Genomic DNA, 23967 nt, shown 5'->3' with positions numbered 1-23967 from the left:
TATATCCTTTTTCTTTTAATTGAGGTCTCATGTCTAATAATCTCTTTCTTTTATTTGCTGTGTTTTTAGCAAAATCCGGCAAAAACCATATTCTGGATCCTTTGTAATTTAGATTTTTGTCTTTCTTGGCAGCATTTAATATTTCTATTGCTTGTTTGTATCTAAGCATTTTGAATATTAGTGGTCTTGGTCTGCCTTGATTTTCTATATTTTTTATTGGGATCCTATGCGCCCTTTCTATTTCTAGTGGTTGTTTTAGATCCAGTTGTAGTATTTTTGGAATTAAGTTTTCTAGAAATTGTATAGCATTTTTCCCTTCCAAGTTTTCTTGTATTCCAAAAAGTTTAATATTTTTCCTTTTTCATAGTCTTCCAGTTGATCTTTCAATTTATTCAATTCCAGACTGTCATTTTTGCATCTGTTTGCTTCACCTTCTATGACCTCCATTTTAGTTTCTAAAACAGTTGTTCTTTTATTATTTACTTCCATTTGTCTGTGGATATTTAGTATTTCTTCTTTCATTTCAGCCATATTGGTCACAGTCTCTTTAAGCATTTGTTTAATCTGTCTCAGTTCTTCCATAACTTCTGCTTTACTCAATATATCAGGTTCTTCAGCAGGAAGTGGGATCTTACTTGGTGTAATTTGATCCTGCTTCTGTCTTTTTGCTGACATACCAGCCTCATTTTTATTTTGTCTGGTACTTGCCATATTCCTGAACTTATTTTTATATTTTTACAGATTTTACCTTTTCCACAATCTTTATGCTCAATGAGATTTTTGTCCACAACAATGTACAATAGCTCGCCTTCGATGCTATGCTGTTGAGGAAATAGCAAACTTTTTTTTTTTTTTTTTGATCCCTTCCTTCAGGGTTACTGTCTAATTTCGTTGGAAGGTAGTTTCAATTGGCACAATTTTCACCAGTTTTCTTTTTTCTTTTTCCTCACACAGTACAAAAAGAAAAATCAGCTCCTTACCCTCAGGATTTCTCTTCAAAAACGGCAGAGGAGGGCTATTTCAAACTACCTTAATTTCAGACTGACAGGCACTGTCCTCTCACCAAAATTAGTTTAAATTGAGAAAAAAGGCGCTCTTAATTTTTCTTTCTCTGTTTTGCCAGTGAGGAAATAACAGATTTTCTTTTTGGCATTTATTCCTTCAGAGCTTTATTTTAGTTTCGTCAGGTGGAGGGTAGTATCAGTTGCCACAGTTTTCGCCGGTTTTATTTCTCCTCAGTTATTTTTGATGTCATTCAGCACAGAAGAAAACAATTGGTTTTTTATCCTCAGGGCTTTGCTTTAACACCGGGGGGGGGAGGGCTACATCAAACTGCCATATTTTTATCTTTGACAGGCACCAGCCCTCTACCAAAATCAGTCTGAAGGGAGAAACTTTTTTTCTTTCTTTTCTGTTGTTGGCTAATTTAATGTTCAATAGTCTGCCTTCAGTCTTTCCAATGTCTTTCTTTATATCACAAAAAGAAACCGGCGAAGGATTAACTGATCTCCTTGACTCTCCGCCCCCAGGGCTCCGACTCAGCGCCGGCAGGAGAGGGCTGGATCAAACCGCCACAGTTCCAGAAATCAACTGACAGCGGCCTCACAACGAGATCGGTCTTTCTTTAACTTTTTTTTTACTGTTAGTCAGTTCAAATTTTCAATAGTCCGTCTTCACCTCCGTGCCGCATCAACATAGAGAAAAGCCGGCAAAAAAAAAACAACAGCCTTACTTGTCTCCTTCCCTTCAGGTCTTTCCTCAATACCGGCGGTATTATCAAATTGTCTCCGTTGATATATATTTAAGTTTTTTCAATCAGCAATTGATTTTTCTTAAAAAATCAACTCAAAGGGGAAAATTTATATTAATCTGTTGCCTAGTTGAGAGGAGCGCCGCGATCACACGTCCATTTGTGTGCGCGGTAAGCCACGCCCCCCCTATGGCTATTGAATTGAAACTTTAATTAAAAAAGGCTTCTTGCCAATGGATCTGGTTCTGTTGGAAACAGGACTGTATCACATAGCAGATGGCTCACAACAGCTCTAAGATTCATGAGAATATGGATTTCAAAACATAATCTGAAAAACTTAAGAATGATTGTAGTGTTCTGTGTTGGGGTTTATATGGTGAACTGTGTCCAATTGCTATTTATTTTTATATTGAACCAAGGTCCCAGGCATCTCCTCTTCCAGCTACAAATGTTGAAAGAACAGTGTGAAGAGGTAAGGAGATAGTCATGCCTACAGTGTAAAGGTCAGCTTGGTATGGTTACAGCAAGTCTGTTCTGCAAGTTATGTTTGGTGAAGAGGAACAGGAGAAAAGAGATGCAGTGGAGAAGATGGATCAGAGGTGAAGAAAATGACGTAGTTTGGAGACAGCAGGGAAAGACCCAGGAAAACAACATCCATCAACACTGAGGCAACTACACTCATCCAATTATTTGGCAGAAGCTTCAAAGTCTCTGAGCCTTTTCTTACCTATACCATGACAACAGCAGAGAACAAGGCATTTCTGAGCAAGCTGATGGTGGTTCCAGACTGGCCATCACACACCCAATCCCATACAAAGGTGTGTAAAAATGACAACTGAGGCTGCTGATTCTGTGTGCAATCAGGAGAGGAGGGAACTTTATATTAGTGATTAGATGGTCATCAAGGAACTTCTGAGCCGAAACAGAAGCAAGCAAGATATGGTCTCTTTGCCAGATTTTGTTAAATAACATTAAATTAACTGCATGAATGACATTTTAAAGACAATTATGTGGCTACAGATGTAGTTCAGACTATTTGTATGTTCAAATAAATATTATGCAATATCTATGTTTCAACTGTGATTTCATGCAGGTAAGGCTCAATTTAAGTAGTTTCTGAAGATATCATTAGATTTAGCATGCCCAAAACTGCATAATTTGACCAGTAGTAGATTGTAAGGATTGAAAAAATAAAAATCTAAAATTGACACACCCTACTATAATAATTAACTACAAGATTTTTTGGATCTTTGAAAAATATGATTTGAATGTTGTCCTTTTGTAATTGCAAGAACAAAATTTTCCAGTTTAGCCTAAAAAGATACTTTTACAATCTTATTGGAAATCAAGCTGCTTCATACATTTCTATTTTTTTTTTCAGATCTTTCTGAAGTGTTTTATTTAATATACAGAATCAAAGCAACAAACAATATGTGAAACTTCTAATAACTGATTCTTTTTAATGTTCTCTCTCTACAAATTAATATTAGTTTGTGTGCTGGCATTATCTGTGGGTAGTTAAAATAATTTGATTGCCCTTACTATGCTTCCAGGTCATGAGAATTGACAGTTTAAATTTTTTCTTTTAGATGTGCCAACAAGTGGTATAATCAAACCCCGCTTGTCTGATGGTGCCCACTCCACCACATATCAAATCAGATCAGAACCAGATCATATGACTCTATACTCGCCAGAGCAAACATCGCTTCATGAAAGTGAGGGTCTGTTATATATATTTTAAGTGCTTTATTTTTTTATTTTTCATCTACAACTATAGTATAAAGATATTCATGCTCATATTCTCTTCATGTCCTCAGGATCATTGGGAAACTCCAGGAGTTCAACACAAATGAATTCATATTCTGATAGTGGATACCAAGAAGCAAGTAGTTTTCGTAACAACCAGGATGTAGGCAAGACTGACAATAAGCTTCAGCACCAGCACTCTTTCTTAGGAAGTACTAATAGCCAATTGGTTAGAAGCTCAAGAGCTGAAGGACAGACTTTAGTTCAGGTATGTTGTACCACACACACGCAGTCCTGATTCTATAAATGGTGCCTAGCATTACTTGACACAGTTATTAATCAACCACTAGGCGCTGTTTACAAAATCACAGCACCTAACTTGATTTAAGCATCGCTAGGTGTTCTAATGTTAGGTGTGATCAATTACCATGCCAGTTAAGCTCATTTATTCAATTTTGAGTTCCTTGTGGATCTCGGTTAGGCATCCCCAATCGGCGTGCCTAGCGGCACCTTACCTATTCACTATATATAGAGTGTTGGTTATTAAATTTGTATGTCTGATGTATGTTTTTGAAAATTTAATGATCATTTAAAAGGGCCTGTGTTTATTTTTCATCTACCTAATGAAATGACTTTTTTTTCCCAAAGAACAGCTGTCTAACAGGAATATCTTTTATTTCAACTAACTAAGTTTTAAGGGAAGCAGATAACTAATTTGTTGCTTCTTAGTCAGATTCTTAATGGACTTAAAATCAGGTTTGTTTCAATCTACAAAATATGTATAAGAGAGTAATATTTGTTGTACTTAGTGACCTGGGACATCTGATCAAGCTTTCTAATTCATATGTGGCATTTAGGAGACATCTAAAGACATATTTGTTCTTGAAATATCTGTGTAATTAGCTTGTATGGATAATTGTAAGCTTAGTAATCTATTTAGATTTGTATAATTTTATTCTAATCATTTTATTTCTATTTCTTATTCAATTGTATTTTTAATCTTTTATAAACTGCACAGAACTGGATTATTATGGATGTACTTTGTAACCCATTCTGGGCTCCTTTGGGAGAACGGGCTAAAAAATTGAATGAATAAATAAATAAATACATTATTATTATTTATTATTGGGAAACAGATCTATTGGAAGATCTGCTGCAACTGAAATGCAATAAAACCTTCATTTTAGAGTTTGCAGGCACAACTCATCAATAGGAGTATGCTTATTTATTGTTTAATACAAATTATCCCCCCCTTTTTTTTTTTTTTTTTTTTTTACAAAACCATAGCATGCTTTTAGCGCCAGATGCGGCAATAACTCTAACGCTCATAGGAATTCTATGAGCGTCGGAGCTGTTACCATGGTTTGTTTAAAAAAAAAAAAAAAAAAAAGGCGGGGAGGGGTATATTTTGACTAAGCTACTGTAAACATACATTAATTTATTTAAATGATTGTTCTATTTGTGCTACATTTCGCAAAGTACTGTAATCCTTTAATTATCCCACGTCATTCCACTATATTTATAGCAGAAAAAAATGAGGCCAGTTCAAAGAGAAAATTGCTCTTTCTGTAAAGACCATTTCTTTTTCAAAGATCAAAAAAACCTGAAGAAAATAAGGATAAAAATAAAGGAATATTTAAGACATTCTAATCTATTTTATTACATTGAGGTATAAAATTATATTTAGAGAAAAAGTAATGTACATGGGTAAAGATAGAATATTTATATCTTCTGGGAGTAACTTTACAGCAGAATATCTATACAAGAAGACCAAAGCTGCACCTATTTTAAGCCACTTTTTAAAGAGCAACATAGGTGCTTATGTGCTTTCATAAACTAGACTTCTCAAACCAGCCCAATAGCATGGAAATGGCCACACACAAATTTCTACCTGATTCTGAAAAATGTGCCTATGTCCCAACTGTGCCTACACTCCAACCAAACTACATGTAGATCTTTCTGTATACCTTTTTTTGCATGCTTATGCAATTGTGCAGTTTTGTAAAAGCCCTTTTCTCTATATACAGATTACCCTCTCTGTGATTAGTATATTGAGTCTATTTTGCAGAATGTAAATATTAGCTAAATAAAAATTAGTTTAATATATAAAATGTTAATAATGAAATGTTAAAAATAAGTTAAACTTATTTTTTCTTTCCTAACAGCCTTCAGTAAATGTTGCAAACAACCGAACCATGAGACGTGTTAATTCAGTTCCATCTAGAGCACAGTCTCCTTTATACTTTGTTGGCACTGGTATCTCTCCATCTAAAGGGTCACTGAGAGCTTCTGTTGGAAGTGGTTATAGCTCTCCATCTGGCACTGATTCTCGGCCACTAAATACTTCTAATGCATATTCCTCCAATACATTGCCTACACAACAGACAGCTTCTCCATACACCACACAGCGATCATCTTCACCAGCATCTGTTCGGAGAATTGGTTCCATCATTCCTAGTCATTTGGCTAACCCCAATGGAGTAACAGCACCATATCAGACCTTAGGTCCGTCAGTTAAAGTTGGCTCTCCTCTCATCTTAACAGACACACAGACAAGACTAGCATCTCCAGCCCATGTTCAAATGGGATCCTCATCTTCCCCTAAACGCACTGCAATGACTGCAGTTCCACAGCATTTCGGAACATTACAAAGACAGCTTCAGGACCTTGACCAATATGGACAGCAGCAATATGATATCTATGAAAGAATGGTACCACCACGCCCAGATAGTCTTACAGGTTAGTAAGAAGGTAAAAATCATAATTATTAAACTTTGTGCTGTGTCTTGAGTTTTTTATTCCATACTAGACTAATTTTTGTGACATATGTCCCAGTTTAAAAAAAAAAAATCATAATGTTGTGTTTGGTTATGTTTAGTATCAGGGCTGTGGAGTCGGTAGATAAATGTTCCGACTCCTCAGTTTTTTGTACTTCAGACTCCGACTCCAGGTACCCGAAATTTCCTCCGACTCCTTGACTCCGACTCCACAGCACTGGTTAATTTTCAGATCGTTAAAATGGAATGTCAAGTTGAGAGAAATGAGCATTTTCGACACCACTTTCTTTTTGCTTTTAATCAAGGTTCTAAGGCCGCAGAAGCTGCTCGCAACATTTGTGCTGTGTATATAGTGGGTGCTATAGCTGAAAGAATCGCTCGTGATTGGTTCAAAAATGGAGTCGGTAAATAAATGTTCCGACTCCAACTCCTCAGATTTTTGTACTTCTGACTCCGACTCCAGGTACCCGAAATTTCCTCCAACTCCGACTCCACAGCCCTGTTTAGTATACTTGTTTTTTATTTAAAAAGAAATTAACAGGGTAGATATTCAAACTTGATGGTCGTGTTTTTCAAAGCACTTACATCTTCAGGTTGATTTAATTCTTATTTTCAGTGCGGGACCATGTCCCGTCTCCGGCATGGAATGTAAGTTTGTAAATAAATAAATGGAGTGGTACATCATTTTATTTAATATTATTTTATTAGGAATTGTAATTTGGTATGTTACATATCTTTGCTTATTGTGGATGTGAAATTTTTCCCCACCAAGATGTGGGTTACAAATTTTTAAACAAACAAGATCTGGGTATGTCACCTAGAAGTTTCAGTAACTGAGCACTTGCCAATATTCATACTGTTTAGGTCAACCTTTTTGCTGGCCTAACTTTATTCACTTAGCCAGTTATCAGATGAAATAGTGCCACTAACCAGTTACATTCTGGACTTTACCCAGGCTTTGCCCCTAGACAGCTCCAGCAGTAACTGGACATTACCTGGGCAGTGGGCAATCACAGACAACATTTAGCAGCACAAACTGCTTAAGGGTTATTGAATATTGCTGGATGGCCAGCTCAGCAGGAATTTCATTGGGTGTTCATGAAAGGTTTTTCAATTTTTTAAATCAAAGTAATGATATTCCAATTTCTGTATCTTTATTAAATAAATGGTGGTGGTGTTTAATTCCAAATAGAACATATGATACTAGTATACAAAAATAGTGTGATGAATTGGGGATGCAGATTTCTCTACAAGATTTTAGTCAAGCTTTTTATCGTATATCCAAAATTGTTAAAGGTTATCCAGTAAATTCTCCTATTTGTATCAAATGTGAGAAAGACCCAAATTATTTATCTCATGCATTGTGGCAATGTCCTCTTATTAAATCATTTTGGTCTGCCATCTTATTATTTTTAGGTGCTTTATAATAATAATAATAATAACTTTATTTTTTCTATACCGCCATAATCTTGCGACTTCTAGGCAGTTCAGAGTGAAGAATAGCTGTACAGTCAGCGAATTACAGCGTACAGATAAAGAAGAGGTCACTGGGCGGTCAGTAATTACATGGTGCAAATTGACAAGAGGAGAGATATACATAGGTTACAATATAATTTTAACATGTTACATTGAAATATTGGAATATTCAATTAATGGAATCTGTAAGGGGGTAATATTTGGTAAAGCTGCTGCTTGTGGGGTTTTTTGGATTAGAAATAAATATTTTATTTCAGAAGGCATGCATGATTGGTCATAAGTGTATTCTACAATATTGGTTACAGAAAGATCCTCCTAGTTTTTGGCATTGGAGGAACCAATTCCATCGGTTAATTTTATTTGAGGTCTGGGAGGTTTGTAAATTTCCTAGAAGAACTAGGTATTTCTTGAAAATGTGGAATCCATATATTCAAAATCTTTCCCATAGAGCTCGTAGTATGATTCTTAATGTTTTATATTGAGGAATAAGAAACTTTCATAGCTTCTTAACACTTTGTAATATGTGTCATCTTTCATTATGAGGGTAGGGAGGGAATTTGTTTGATGATGATAATAGTTGGAATTTCTTGAATTGTATATTTATATAATTAATTTATTACATTGTTATATTTTAAAAATTTTGGAGATGTGAAGGGGAGGGGAAGGGAGGGTGGGAAAGGTATAGGGGGTATATATGGTATTATGTATAGGTAATATAGAAAATATATTTTGGAGAAATGATAAAATTATTTATGTACTATTTGAGCTTTGAATTTAATTGTAATGAGCATATATTGCATAATTGTATATTTGATTGATTTCTTCAATAAAATGTTTTAACATAAAACTTTTTTATACAGTTTACAAAAGACTAAACTTGTTTTACATCAATTAAAACACCTAAGATAAAAACAAACCATATCATAAAATCTTCATAATTAAACAATTTCTTCTCTTCAACTAGTAAATCACAAGATTACAATAGCAAACATGGCTAAGCAGATTCTTTTCTTCAAATGCTGACTAATAAATCACAAAAATGCAATAACAAACAGCTGAGTTTTTAACTGCTTCTTAAACTGAAACCAGTTTACACACAGTCGCAATTGGCCCTTCTGTCATAATCACACTTTATTCCAGGACCAGTGGGTTATGCATCTCCATCCGCCAGGCACTGTAGAAAACTTAAAATTATTGAAGTCATAACCCCTCCCCTTTGCTAGCACATCCTGGAGTGTGCTTAGTAGAATCCACATCTGGAACGTGCTCAGTAGAATCCAGTTTTAGCTTTCTACAAGCCAAGCCTGTAGAAGTTTATTTCTTCTGCTTGTTTTTTATTTGGATAGTTTCAATAATGTTTCTAGTATTTCCCTCACGGGTAGGCCATTGTGCTGTGGAAGTTCCCTGTGGGGACTTCCTTGTGGCGGGAGATTGCGGACAGTTGGAGAACATCTTCTGAGGGGGTTACCTGCGCAGCAGTAAGCCCCCTGGACAGCCTGTAGTACAGATCGGGGCTCCAGGATCAGGAGGAAGCTCATCCAAGGTTCGTCTGCTAATGGGTGCAGTGCAGGCTGAGCGGTTCCGTGAAGTGCGTCCGAGATCAGAGCTAGACTGCGTGCCTCCGCCAGATGGTTGCGCGATGAATCCGAAGGTGGCGGAGGTCACTGGCCATGATGGTTGGGCCGGTTGAGCAGTCAGAAAACTTGAAATACTGCTTCCTGAGGCATTTGATCTCCTTACATGCTATATATATAGCATTGCTTGCATTTCTCCCTGTATCTCTGTATTACAGTGAGTAAACAGGGGAACAGCCTGTCTTGGCAATTTTGGGCGGTCTTTAAAAAGGCGGTTTTGGGTGGTTTTCCATGCAATCCCCCCCTCCCCCCCCCCGGCACTCTAAAATCCTGAAATCACCATTTTTGGGAGTTCCCTTTCTTTGGCAATTTTTTTGCAAAATCGGCACCTGGGTGGCCATCTTGGATTTTCCAAATTTGAATAATGCTTTCTTTTTTTATAGCTAGGAGCTTCGTTTTTGCTCCAAACTTCACAGATGGCCTTTCCAGGTTGAGATGTTTTCATATAATGCCTCGTTTGCGGCGGATGGCTGTTGGTTGTGCAGCCGTGTTTTGCATGTGCTGCGGCCCGCGAGGAGGATTAAATTTGCATGTTAGTCAGGAGGTACGTTTGTCTGTTTTTCAGTCTACTGGTGCCAGGCCACCAGATTGCCTTTTGAAGAAACTTGATTTGCGCAGAGCATTTTTTCACTACCTGAAGGTCACTAACACCTTTCGTGTCTGTGACCATCTGTTTGTACTGACTCATTCTGTTAACCACGGCGCTTCCGCTTCCAAGGCCACCAATTCTGAATGAATCCAAAGGGCCATTTCATCAGCTTATATTCTATCCAGTCTCTGTTAAGGTGCATTCTTCTTGGAATATGGCTTCTTTGTGGGCCAAAGTTAGTGCAGTCTCTCCTGAAGAAACCTGCATGGCAGCATCATGGTCCTCTTTGCATACGTTTTGTCAAGTATTACAGAATGGATGTGGTGGCGAGACATGACTCTGCCTTCAGGTCCTCAGTTTTTCGAGTCAGCACAGTTAGTCCGCCCTGGCATTCTTGTTCCTTCCTACTGCCGTTTATTCTTCTCCAAGTTGATTATTGGATGCTTGGGCTGGGAAGACTGTATATACAGGCAGTCCGAGAGTTACAGGTGCTCAACTTAAGAACGCAGTTGTGGCTTCATTTGATTTCACTGAAGAGTACTTCCAGTGGCGTAGACTCCTAAACTTTCCTCCTGCAGCATATTCAGGAATAATGCACGGCCACATTAAGAACAGTGTGTGGCTATGCATGCTGTACCTTAGAGGGAATATTGGTAGGGATAGTTGGCCCGTTTGTTAGTAGCAAGAATCTATTTTTTTTTTTTTAATTCTTTATTAATTTTTATTACCAACAAAAAGTGCAACACATTATTCACATCAGTAATAATAAATAAGCACTTAAATATAATCAGTATTAGTACAACATTATATGCCGTCCCCCCCACAATTACCTTAAAGATCACCCTGAAGATACATCAAACACACACACACACCCCTCCCCGCCGGATGTGCCTGAATTACATCAGTAAAAGAAAGCTAAATGAACTATAACAATTGTACAAAAGATGTTAATAATAATAATAACTTTATTCTTATATACCGCCAGCAATCTTGCGACTTCTAGGCGGTTTACAATACGAGAACTGTAAATACAATAAAGAGAAACTTTACATACCACGAATTAGTCGGTTTACAATACGAGAGACTGTAAATACAATAAAGAGAAACTTTACATACAACGAATTAATGATTATCCCAGGACAAGCAGGCAGGTATTCTCACTAGTGGGTGATGTCATCAGACAGAGCCCCGGTACGGACGTCTCACAAGCACGTATTGCTTGTAGAAACTTAAAAGTTTCTAGATGCCCGCACCGCGCATGCGCCGGTGCCATCCCGCCCGGAGATCCGGGCGTGTCTCCTCAGTTCTTTTCTTTCCGCGGAGCTGAGAAGTTCAACTTCATCATGCGCTAGCTGAATTCAGTTAAATTTGCCTTCCTTGTCCGCGTTTTCGCTTTCTTTTAATTACAGTTAACAGTACATTTCTTTTTCAGTTAAAAAAAAAAAAAAAAAAGAAGATTATTTCCTCCGGCGGGTCGAACGGGCCGGCCACGTGGCTCAGGCCCACAGGCTTCGACCTCGCGGCAGAGATTTTCCGGCCTATGTCCCGGCCAATCACCGGGTTTAAAAAGTGCAGCAAGTGCCAACGCGCGATTTCACTCACGGACCCTCACCGGCGCTGTTTGCAGTGTTTGGGTCCTGACCACATTCCGAAATCGTGCAGGCCTTGCTCTACCCTTACGGCACGCTCATTCAAATGGCGTTGCCTATTGTGGGAATCGATGTTCAAGATGGACGCAGCTAAGGATCCTTCAGCCTCCACTTCATCTGATACCTCCCCGGTTCGGGCGAAACCGGTATCGACCCCTCCTGCATCGAGTGTGGTGAAACCGGCATCGTTCATCCCGACAACATCCACGAGCTCGACGTCGGTGCCTGCCCCGGTCTCCTCGGTTCAGGTACCTCTTCCTTCCACAGTACCACCAGTGGTCATCAAAGTGCCGAAAGCTACTAAGCAGAAGCACTCGACCTCGAAGGAGCGCTATGACCGTGCAGGAGGACCCCCTTTCGGTGCGGATCCCTCCTTATCGGCTTCGCTACGGTCCATGCTGGAAGCTCAATTCGTTGAGCTCATGCAGACCATCGGACCCGGGCTCATCGCTGCCATACAGGGTGACCTCCCGGTACCGGTCCAAAGGGGCGGTCCGCCCCCTCCCCCTCCTCCACACCGTTCGACCTCGAAAACCGACGAGGACGAACGGGGGAGGGCGGCGATGCCCATGCGGCAAGCCTCGCTTACCGATATGCCGCCATTAGAGCCCATTACGCCTCCGCGCCAACATGGGACCAGACCTCCGATCGATACTCAAAGCCCTGGGCATAGTCAGGAAGAGTTCTTCCGTACTCCTTACCAGACTTGGGTAGCATCGCAAGAATCTGCATCGCAACCCCAGTTGCGATCCACCGCTTCCAGCCCTATCCACCACTTGGGGGCCTCGGGAGACCATGCGATGCACAGACGATCCCGATCCCCGTCCCGCCACCGAGACGGGCACCGATCAAGACACTCATCCTGGCACTCTTCACGCCATTCGGAGGTGTCACCGCAGAAAAAACTGCAACGTATGGGATACTCCTCATCAGAGGTGTCCCCTCCGGAGGGACCGGAGTACGAGGAGACAGCCGTACCCGATTCTCCTTGCCACTCCCCGATGTCCATGGATCCGGAGGCCTCTTCCTCCTCCAGCCCGTCCCACAGACCGACGCTGGCGGATCAATTGTCTTTCTCATCATTCCTCCGACAAATGGCGGATGATCTGGATGTGACCCTTGACACGGGCTCCCGATACTCCAAAGAGTATCTGGACACCATGCATTTACCTAACCCTCCAACGGAGTCGCTTCGGCTCCCCCTGCATAAATTGCTGGATCAGACCTTCATGCAGTGTTTCGAAACACCGTACTCCATACCGGCGATTCCCAGCAAACTCGATGCTCGATACCGCATCGTGCACCATAAAGGGTTTGAGGGCCCTCAACTCTCCCACCAATCCCTACTGGTCGAGTCCTCTCTTAAACGCTCTCATCCCTCTCAGGTCTACGCCTCTGTACCGCCGGGCCGAGAGGGGAGAACGATGGACAAATTTGGTAGAAAATTCTATCAAAACTCCATGATGGCTTCACGGGTGCTGAACTACAATTTCTTTTTCTCTTCCTATCTGGAGTTCTTCTTGCCGGTGCTCCGCAAGTTCACTCCGTTCATAGACACCCAAGCTCGATTCGAGTTCGAGGAAGTGGTAGCCTCCCTCTCCCAATTACGCCTCCAGCTGATGCAATCCTCCTTCGATGCATTCGAACTCTCGGCACGTGCTGCCGCAAGCGCGGTAGCCATGCGTCGCCTGGCATGGCTCCGTACAATCGATATGGATCCCAACCTCCAAGACAGACTCGCCAACGTACCATGTGCGGGAGCTGACCTGTTCGATGAGTCTATCGAAACTGTTACCAAGAAACTGTCGGATCACGAAAAATCTTTTCAATCCATCCTGCGGCCCAAACCCAAACCTCAACCGTCTCGACCTTCCAGGCCACCCCTGATTTACCAGCGGCGTTACATGCCCAGACAAACGCCTGCTGCGAGACAACCTGCGAAGAGACAACCTCCCCAGAAGTCTCAGCAAAAACCTCAGCCACCGGCTGCACCTAAGGCTCCCCAGCCCTTTTGACTCCCCTCCTGGGAGCATAACCGACACCGTTCTGCACCCCTCAGCCTCTCCCATAGGGGGCCGCCTCCATCTTTTTTACCATCGATGGGAGGCCATAACCACGGACCTATGGGTCCTTACCATCATAAGAGAAGGATACTCTCTTCACTTCCATCGGGTCCCCCCGGACCATCCTCCAAGAGAGTATCCTTCAAGCTCGACACAGACCGCCCTTCTTCTTCAGGAAGTCCAAACCTTACTTCAGCTTCGGGCTGTCGAGCCGGTCCCGTCAGACCAATTGAACCGAGGGTTTTACTCCCGGTACTTCCTCGTCCCGAAGAAAACGGGTGACCTGCGACCCATTTTAGACCTTCGGGCCCTCAACAAGTTTCTGGTCAAAGAGAAGTTTCGCATGTTGACTTTGGCTTCTCTATACCCCCTCCTCGAGCAGAACGACTAGTTATGCTCCCTGGATCTCAAGGAGGCCTACACTCACATCCCCATTCACCCGGCCTCCCGAAAGTTCCTCAGATTTCGGGTGGGAAATCTGCACCTACAGTATCGAGTGCTACCATTCGGCCTCTCTTCGTCCCCCAGAGTCTTCACAAAGTGCCTGGTGGTAGTGGCCGCGGCACTCCGAGACAGGGGTCTACAGGTGTTCCCATACCTCGACGACTGGCTCATCAAGGCCCCGTCAGCCCCAGAGGTCACTTCGGCGGTCTTGGCTACAACCTACTTCCTCCAGAATTTGGGCTTCGAGATCAACTTTTCCAAGTCTCATCTACAACCCACCCAGTCCTCCCCTTCATCGGAGCGGTCCTGGACACCACTCGACTCCGAGCATTCCTGCCTCTGCAACGCATGGAGTCTCTTCTTCATCTCTGCCAGTCGGTGTCTACTCGCCAAACCCTACCGGCGAGACAACTGATGGTGCTCCTGGGCCATATGGCCTCCACAGTACATGTGACACCCTTTGCCAGACTCCATCTCAGGATCCCCCAGTGGACCCTGGCATCACAGTGGAATCAAACGTCCGATCCACTAACCAAACACATCTTAGTCACACCTGCTCTTCGGCAGTCTCTACTTTGGTGGATGACCTCTTCGAATCTATCCAGAGGTTTGCTGTTGCACTCTCCCCCCCATCAGAAAGTTCTCACAACCGATTCGTCGAACTATGCATGGGGGGCCCACCTGGATGGTCTCCGCACCCAAGGATTCTGGACCAGTGCGGAAAGACTACATCAAATCAATCTACTGGAGCTCAGAGCCATCTTCAATGCGCTCCAAGCTTTCCAACACCTACTTCACGACATGGTGATCCTCATTCGCACAGACAATCAGGCCGCCATGTATTATATCAACAAGCAAGGAGGCACGGGCTCGGCCCTCCTTTGCCAGGAAGCTCTACGAGTCTGGGACTGGGCGGTGCGCCACAACGCCTTCCTCAGAGCTGTCTACATTCAGGGGGAGAACAACGTCTTAGCAGACAAACTAAGTCGTCTGCTACAACCGCACGAATGGACTCTCCATTCCAGCCCCCTTCACCAAATCTTCACACAGTGGGGGACGCCTCAGATAGACCTCTTTGCGGCTCCCCACAACTCCAAACTGCCTCAGTTTTGCTCCAGGATCTACACTCCTCATCGCCTCGAGGCAGATGCTTTTCTACTGAACTGGGGGAAACGATTTCTATATGCGTTCCCACCATTCCCGCTGATCCAGAAGACTCTGGTCAAGCTGAAACTCGAACAGGCCACCATGATTCTAATAGCTCCTCGGTGGCCCAGACAACCTTGGTTCTCCCTCCTACTTCAACTCAGCAGCAGGGAACCAGTACCACTTCCAGTGTTTCCTTCACTACTTACTCAACATCAAGGATCACTGCTTCATCCCAACCTGCAGTCTCTCCACCTGACAGCTTGGTTCCTCTCAACGTAACCCCTCACCAATTCTCACAGGAAGTGAGGGAGGTCTTGGAAGCTTCCAGGAAGCCCGCCACTCGACAATGCTACTCCCAGAAATGGACTAGATTCTCCTCATGGTGTGTTTCTAAATCAAAGAAACCTCAGCGAGCTTCCTTATCCTCCGTGCTGGACTATCTCCTACACCTATCTCAATCTGGGCTCAAGTCTACATCCATACGAGTCCACCTGAGCGCTATTGCGGCGTTCCACCAGCCCCTACAAGGGAAACCCCTCTCGGCCCATCCGGTGGTCGCCAGATTTATGAAAGGACTCTTCCATGTTAACCCTCCTCTCAAACCACCCCCAGTAGTTTGGGACCTCAATGTAGTCCTTTCCCGTCTCATGAAGCCCCCGTTTGAACCACTCAACAGGGCCCCTCTTAAGTATCTCACCTGGAAAGTGCTTTTTCTTGTAGCCCTTACGTCCGCTCGCAGAGTCAGCGAACTCCAGGCATTGATGGCGGATCCACCATTCACAGTATTCCATCATGACAAGGTGGTCCTCCGCACTCACCCGAAATTCCTGCCTAAGGTGGTCTCCGAATTTCATCTCAACCAATCCATTGTACTTCCAGTATTCTTCCCTAAGCCCCATTCTCACCACGGAGAATCGGCCCTTCACACTCTAGACTGTAAACGTGCTTTGGCTTTCTACCTGGATCGCACCAAGCCACACAGAACCACTCCTCAACTTTTTGTCTCCTTCGATCCTAATAAGTTGGGAAGACCCGTATCAAAGCGCACCATCTCTAATTGGATGGCGGCTTGCATCTCTTTCTGCTATGCCCAGGCTGGATTATCACTTCCTTGTAAGGTCACAGCCCATAAGGTCAGAGCAATGGCAGCCTCAGTAGCATTCCTCAGATCAACACCAATCGAGGAAATTTGTAAGGCTGCCACCTGGTCCTCGGTTCACACATTCACCTCACATTATTGTCTGGATACTCTCTCCAGACGGGATGGACAGTTTGGCCAAACAGTATTGAAAAATTTATTCTCTTAAGTCGCCAACTCCCCCTCCATCCCACTGAGGTTAGCTTGGAGGTCACCCACTAGTGAGAATACCTGCCTGCTTGTCCTGGGATAAAGCAATGTTACTTACCGTAACAGTTGTTATCCAGGGACAGCAGGCAGCTATTCTCACGTCCCACCCACCTCCCCTGGGTTGGCTTCTCAGGCTAGCTACCTGAACTGAGGAGACACGCCCGGATCTCCGGGCGGGAAGGCACCGGCGCATGCGCGGTGCGGGCATCTAGAAACTTTTAAGTTTCTACAAGCAACACGTGCTTGTGAGACGTCCGTACCGGGGCTCTGTCTGATGACATCACCCACTAGTGAGAATAGCTGCCTGCTGTCCCTGGATAACAACTGTTACGGTAAGTAACATTGCTGTATAGCAGTGTGCATCTGATAACATTAATAATGTTTACGACAGTTTGTGTGCTGCAGGCCAGGAAGTGCCAGGCTGCTTACACAGAAGTAGAAATATTCCGTAAATTGAATAGAGTGTTCATGGTTGGTGATTAGGGGTTGAGGTTAACAGTTTATAAGTACAGGTATGTGATGATGTTACGAGGGGGGTTGATGTTCCGGTTCATTACTTAGGTATTTCAAGAATAGGTAAGTTTTTAGGTGTCTCCTGAATTCTTCATAGTTGTTTGTGTGTGCAATTAGTTTTTCTAGGTCTTTACCCCGTATGGCTGCTTGATATGATAGCAGTTGTTGATGGTGTCTCTTATATTTGCACCCTCTAGCCGGTGGGGAGACAAATTTCATGTGTGTTTTTCTTTCATGTCTGTTGGTTGGGAATGAGAAGAGGTCTGTAATGTATTTTGGGGCTAGACCATTTAATACTTTGAAGCAGAGACATCCTAGCTTGAACTTCGTGCGTGCCTCCATCGGCAGCCAGTGTAGGAGTCGGTAGGAAGGGGTTATGTGATCGGATTTCTTCAGTCCGAAAATCATCCTGACTGCTGCATTTTGTATTAGTTGTAGTCTTTGCATTTGCTTCTGGGGGATTGTCAGATGGGTGATGTTGCAATAGTCCAGGTGGTTTAGTATTAGGGATTGTACTAGAATTCTGAAAGCTGAGGTGTGGAAGTACGCATTAATGGACCTAAGTTTCCAGAGAGTGAAAAACCCTCTTTTGATTAGGGAGTCTATGTGGTCTTTCATGGTTAGTCCTTGGTCTAGTGTTACTCCTAGAATCTTCATCGTTGGTTGAATGGGGTAGTTTAGATTGTTAATGTGTAATGATATTGTCGTATTATGTGCGTGAGGCGAGGCTATGAAGAATTTAGTTTTATCTGAATTGAGCTTTAGTTTGAAATCTGTGGTCCATTGTTCCATCGTGTTTAGCGCTTCAGTTGCTGTGGGGGTGATTTCGGAGGGAGATGTAGTGAACGGGATTATGATTGTGAAGTCGTCTGCATAGCTGAATACTTTTATGCCTCGCTGGGTTAGCTGCGTACCTAGTGAAGCTATATAGACGTTGAAGAGTAGTGGGGATAGTGGGGACCCCTGTGGCACGCCTGATGGGTTTCTCCATGTTTTAGAGAGATTGCAATTGAAGCGTACTTGATAGGTGCGGGTCGTAAGGAAACCTCGGAACCAGTCCAGCACTTTGCCTCCGATGCCGATTGAATCTAAACATTGTAGTAGTTTTTTGTGGTCCACCAAGTCGAAGGCCGAGCTCATGTCGAATTGCATCACTAAGGCTTTGTGGCCCTTGCTGAATAAGTTACGTAGGTGTTCTAAGATTGCTGCAATCACCGTCTCAGTACTAAACAGAGGTCTGAAGCCTGACTGGGTTTCATGTAGCAGTGAGAATCGATCTAGGTAGTTCATCAGTTGGGTTTGTACCAAGCCTTCCATTATTTTTACGAAAAATGGGATGGATGCTACTGGTCTATAGTTGGTTGCTGATGTTAGGGGTAGTTTACGATTTTTTGGGATTGGGGTGATTATAATGTGTCCATTTTTTGATAGGAATTTTCCGTTTTTGAAGTTGTTGGACATATGAGTCCATAGTGTAATTTTAAAGTCTAATGGGGCTGCTTTCATTATGTTGGGTGGACAGGGATCTAGGATGCAGTTTGATTTAGTATATTTGTTGTAGAGTTTTATGAAGTTGTTCCATTCTAGGTCCTGAAAGGAGTTCCAATACATGTCCACTGGTATTTCATTTTCATGTATGTTGGCTATTTGCTGTTCATCTGTGTTGTTTGTTGGGCAGTTGTTCCTTAGGTTCACAATTTTTAAGTCAAAGTGTTGTGCTAGATCGTCTGCTGATGGAAGTTTTATGTCGTGCGTTGATTGACTGTGGCGTGTGGTGTCGAATAAATTTTTAACTAGATTGAACAATTCATGAGTGTTGATTCCTTTTGAACTTGTGTTGGATATATGTATTTTGGATGAGTAGAATGTTTTCCTTTTTTCTTTTATCAGTTGTTTATATTCCTTTATGTTTGATCTCCAATTGTTCCTATCAGATATTTCACCTGATTTGTTCCAGATCCTTTCTAATTGTCGTATTGATTGTTTCATTTTTAGTAGTTCGGAGTCGAACCAGTTGTTATATTTATTTGAGCGGTTTGTTCTGTTTCGTTTAGGAGCTATTTTGTCTAGGATAGTTGTGCTTGTTTTAGGCCACTGTTCCCAGAATTCGCCTTCTTCATTTGTCTCCTCACGCGCTTCGTTAATGGACCCCAAACTAAGTTAAATATCTTAGAATGCCCTAAAATGTCGGCATTCATCTTTTCATACCTGTAGCTTAAACATAAGCTCACCCACCAAAAGGAAAAATTAAGACGATCACAGTTTTTCCAATTTCGAGTTATCATCTGTATGGCTACCCCAGTCATAATCAGAAAAAGCCGGCATTTATAGCAAGAATCTTAAAATCTATAAGTTCTTAATTACATACAAATCCGACTTAAGAACAGCTTTAAAAAAAAAAAAAAAGTAACTCGATTTTAACCCGGAGACTGCCTGGATGTCACTGTTTTATGCAGGGGTCGTTTCTGGGCTCCTCTGCTCCATTTATTACTTGTTTCCAGTTATTGTTCTCATGGTTATTCTTGAGCAGAACAGTTTATGGGCTTCATTGCCATTGGTGTGTCTGCTTCACGTTTGTAAGGTGGCTCTTGATGCTTGGGTATTAATTGTAGGTGGAGCTAGAGAGCATACTGAAGTAGAGCAGAGTCACAGAAAAAAATCTGGCTTGGATTCCTTCTGCACGCAGCCATTGAGACATAACAGACTTGTCTAGAATGTCTCCCCTATTTACTAGAAAAGAGCTTACCAGAGTAAGTACATTTCCAGTTCACTAGGTGAGAAATTCTAGATCAGGGGTGTCAAAGTCCCTCCTCGAGGGCTGCAATCCAGTTGGGTTTTCAGGATTTCCCCAATGAATATGCATGAGACCTATTTGCATGCACTGCTTTCGTTGTATGCTAATAGATCTCATGCATATTCACTGGGGAAATCCTGAAAACCTGACTGGATTACGGCTCTCGAGGAGAGACTTTGACACCCCTGTTCTAGACCATAGGGTTATTTCCCACTACTCGCATAGTCTACAAAAGAAATCCATCACGGGTTTTTCACTCTGCCTCTAGTATACTTCACAGGCTAGTTTAGCGTCCTCTAGCAGTCTATTCTTCTGCACGCATGGCTGCAGCTGTGTAAATTCTGCTCTCCCCATTTTATTATTTTAATTGAACATAAGTTTGTCCCTTTTGCAGATATTTTTGCATTTTGAAATGGATTTGAAGCTCTGCCTGCTCGATAATTCACATACTTCAGTCTGTAGCTGTTAACCAGTCTGCTTAGTCTTCCTTGGAGTTCAGGGCCATCCCTGACCTAGTCTCATTCCCTGTTAAGCAGAGAGTCGAGCGCAGACTGTGTAGCACGCTTAGGGGGCTCAGCGGTGTTCCGCAGTGCACTGGCTGCGTTTTCACACCTCTGCCCATCCAGATGCGCATCTGGTGGTCCGCAAGGGTGGAGGCATAGTCATATAGTGGTGTTTGACTAGCAACCGGAGATCAGCTTGAAAGATGAATTTTCAGCAGTGTGGCAATGAATTCTAAACCGGCCATTGAAAAGGCTGAGATCAGAAGCAGGCTGTCTGTGTCCAGTAACTGTGAGTAAAGTAGAGCAGACAAGCTCAAAAATCATTCTCTTAAAAGTTCATTTCAAGGGGTTTTTAAGTTTTCCTAGTGTTCCTCTATGTTTACCCACCTCAAATTTATTATTTTTGTAATTTTTAAAGTTTCAGAAATGTTATTTTTGGCATGTTTTTGAAGTAAATTCGGGTCCATCTGCAATTTCAAATTTTTAATGAGCTTTTTCCAATTTTTCCCTGCTTCTGTAAAATTCAAAATTTTGCTAGGAAAACTGATTGGAATGTAGTCCTTAGGGTCTCCTTGTGTGGATTCATGCTGAATTTTGGGGAAAAATTGCCGCATTTAGAGCATTATGCACTGTGTGGCGCAGTCAGGAGGGGGTGGTAACTACTGGTTCAGCCTCCCCTTCACAGAAGCAAATGATTACACGCTCAGCTAGCTCTTTGGGGTGGCCACATTTAATTTGGGGGCTTGGTTCTACGGCTTTGTCTGTCCGCAGCGAGACGGATTCTCCGCAGTCTATGAAGCGCAAGTTGGAGTCATCTAAGGGTGCCTCTATGCCCCAGGGTACAGATACCTTCTCAGAATTTAGGAGATTTTGCGGATCCGTATTTTACTCCTAGAACTTGGCTGCTGGGTGCTTTTCCATTTCCCCTGCGACATATCTTGGCAGCTGAGTGACCTCGGGGAGGAATGTCTCTGCACCTCCATCTGCACCGTCTGTTCCTCCTTCCCAGAAAGTATCCAGGGTCCCAGTGGCTGCTCCGGACCTAACTGATCCTTTTTTGGGACAGTGCTGTAATTACCGGATTTGGGAATCAAGTGCTGGATCCGCGGATTCCTTTGGGGCTCCGAATCCTGGATAAGATTCAACTGTCAGTGCTTTTTAAGTCTGAGGCACTGCTGGATTTCATTGCTGCATCTTTACCAGAGCTGAGCATGGATTCCCAGCTTGCTCCTTTTCTTCCTTCATCTTTTTCTCCCTAGCTCTGCAGCATTTGTTCGCAATCTGCGACTTTTCCTGGCATCTGGATATGAGTTCAGAGTTTGGAGCAGTTTTACTCTCTGGAGGGTCCTTTATGGAAAGCTCGGGCTGTGTCTAGCTTGCATCCTTGAGCGCAGGAGTGTCCGCACTTTGTGGCAGCCCAAGGGAGCTTCCTTCATGGCTCAGCTGACTCGGCGCAGCTCTCTCCCTAGTGACGGGACAGTTGTATTGAAATCTATGCAAGACAGCCAGGTGGATGTGGTTCTTTGGAAAGTTTTAAACCAGCCTATTTAGCCATTGGAGCTGTGGTGCCTCTGTCCTTTGTGGCACATGCCTGTCTAGCTCAGCTACGAACGCCTTTTCCTCAGCTTTGTAGGTTGAGATGGCCTACATGGCGGATGCTTCTATGTCCTTTTGAAGGTGCTGGCTAGGATGTCCGGATTCTATTCTGGCCCGCCGAATGCTCTGGGCAACTCGGGAATGGCTACCTTTTCAGGGGCAGTTGTTGTGTAGCACAGAGCTGGTTGACCTCTTGAATTCGGTAATGGTCCGTCACCTGAAGATCTGGTCGGATAGTAGAGCACAGCCCAAGGGTGCAGGGCATCCTCCCTTGAGGTGGCTCCTGATGATATTTTCGTGTCTACAGGCAAGAGTTTCATCCTCTTTGCAGATATTTTCTCAGGATTCCAGGCTGCAGGCGCACTCTGTCTACTACCGCCTGTATGACCTAATGACACCAGAGAACCAAAGGCCCCATCTGCAGGAGGTTAAGTCCTCGCAGTTTCGGTCTGCCTGGCTGCACATTATTAAAAGTCCAGTGGGTCGTGGAATTTATTAGGAATTTAGGAAGTCAATCAAAGCTTATCTCTTTGACAAATTTCTCTGACTCCATTTCTACCATGATGTACTTCTAAAACACTTCAAAGAAAAATTGATTCATCTTACCATATTAATGTAATTTTGAAAGTTTTTTGTAATATTGCTGTCTGTATACAGTCTCTTACTCTGTAAACTGCTCTGAACTGTTTGTGGTATTGTGGTATATAAAAATAAAGTTATTATTATTATTCAGTTGGGCTACAAGCTGGTTTTACCCAACCTCTCCGACTAGTTCGTGTCTTCTCGTCGGGAGTCCTGACACAGTGAGATTTCTCCAGGCTGCTGTTCAGTACTTGTTGGATATTCAAGCAGCACTCTGTTTGTTTTATCGTTCCTAAGACAGGATCAAAAGTTTGCAGACTGATTCTGATTTTGCAACTGTTCCATGCAGCTCTTAAGCTTCCTCGGTTCTGGATGGAGACCCTGTGGTGGGTCATTCCAGCAATGGCTTTGGGGGAATTTTTGGCTTCAAAGGTGATGAAGACGGAGGTGAGGTGAAGAAACTTCTCGCATCCAAATAAATCCTCACACATAAAGGGAAATCTTCCAAAGCTTAACTTCTTTCTTTTCCAAAAAATTCAATTAGACAGAGATAAATCTTAATCCATTTCTTTATTAATCCATTATTGCTTGCTCCAATTTAAAGGCCCGACGGGACCCGTTTCGCCTCAAAAGGCTTTTTCAAGGGTACCAAGGGGAGCACTGTATAATACACAGATAAAGAACACTTAATACAATGATCACTTGTTACCCTTAAAACTGTGTAATAGCTTTAACATCTCTAATACATACAACACTCATTGTTAAGAATATATACTTATCAATGTTAACAAATCTATATGTTACATATTATATTCATTATATACTTTCAAATTTGATACTTCCATCATACACTTCAAATTAGATATCCACAATCTCCATTATCAAAACATTTTTATATAAATATAAATATAGATATAGATATAAATATATCTTCTCCTAATGTCTGCAATTCAAACAAACCTTTTAATCATCACCAAATTGACTGTCCCTTCTACTGATGTTCATTAATGGGTAAATAGCTAACATTACTAATAAAAACATTTAAACATTTAAACCCTACATATCAATTGTTAAAACTTCGATAATCTGGATGCACTTAATAGATCCATTGTGTATTTTATATTCAAGAACTAGATTTAATAATTAGGGCTTCAATAATAGTTCATACCCTATTTCAATCCTACCCTGAAATTTATAGAGAATATAAAGAAGTCTATCATTTTAAAACTGTATCTTCTTTCCACTTATTATAGTGCAAAAACTTTTTAAATACTTTTATTAAAATACTAATTCTCTGTCCTTATTTACTGGTAAATCTCTTTACACTCTAACGTGTCATAGTGTATTTGCACCC

The 23967-nt window shown here is 42.3% G+C and overlaps 1 protein-coding gene across 3 annotated transcripts in view; it reads left to right on the top strand.

The window, feature by feature from the left end:
* PKP4 (plakophilin 4) overlaps positions 1-23967 on the top strand; it is a 287449-nt gene that overhangs the window by 129814 nt on the left and 133668 nt on the right. For 2 of the 3 annotated variants that reach the window (XM_033944460.1, XM_033944461.1), the window contains exons 6-8: positions 3340-3471; positions 3568-3764; positions 5662-6235. In XM_033944460.1, the coding sequence (XP_033800351.1) occupies positions 3340-3471; positions 3568-3764; positions 5662-6235 (903 nt within the window). The remainder of the gene's footprint in view (positions 1-3339; positions 3472-3567; positions 3765-5661; positions 6236-23967) is intronic. The other variant, XM_033944462.1, reaches the window with a different exon arrangement.

The sequence above is a fragment of the Geotrypetes seraphini genome, chromosome 5 (assembly GCF_902459505.1).
Source record: "Geotrypetes seraphini chromosome 5, aGeoSer1.1, whole genome shotgun sequence".
NCBI classification, from domain to species: domain Eukaryota; kingdom Metazoa; phylum Chordata; class Amphibia; order Gymnophiona; family Dermophiidae; genus Geotrypetes; species Geotrypetes seraphini.
This window is presented reverse-complemented; position numbering and strand designations above follow the sequence as displayed.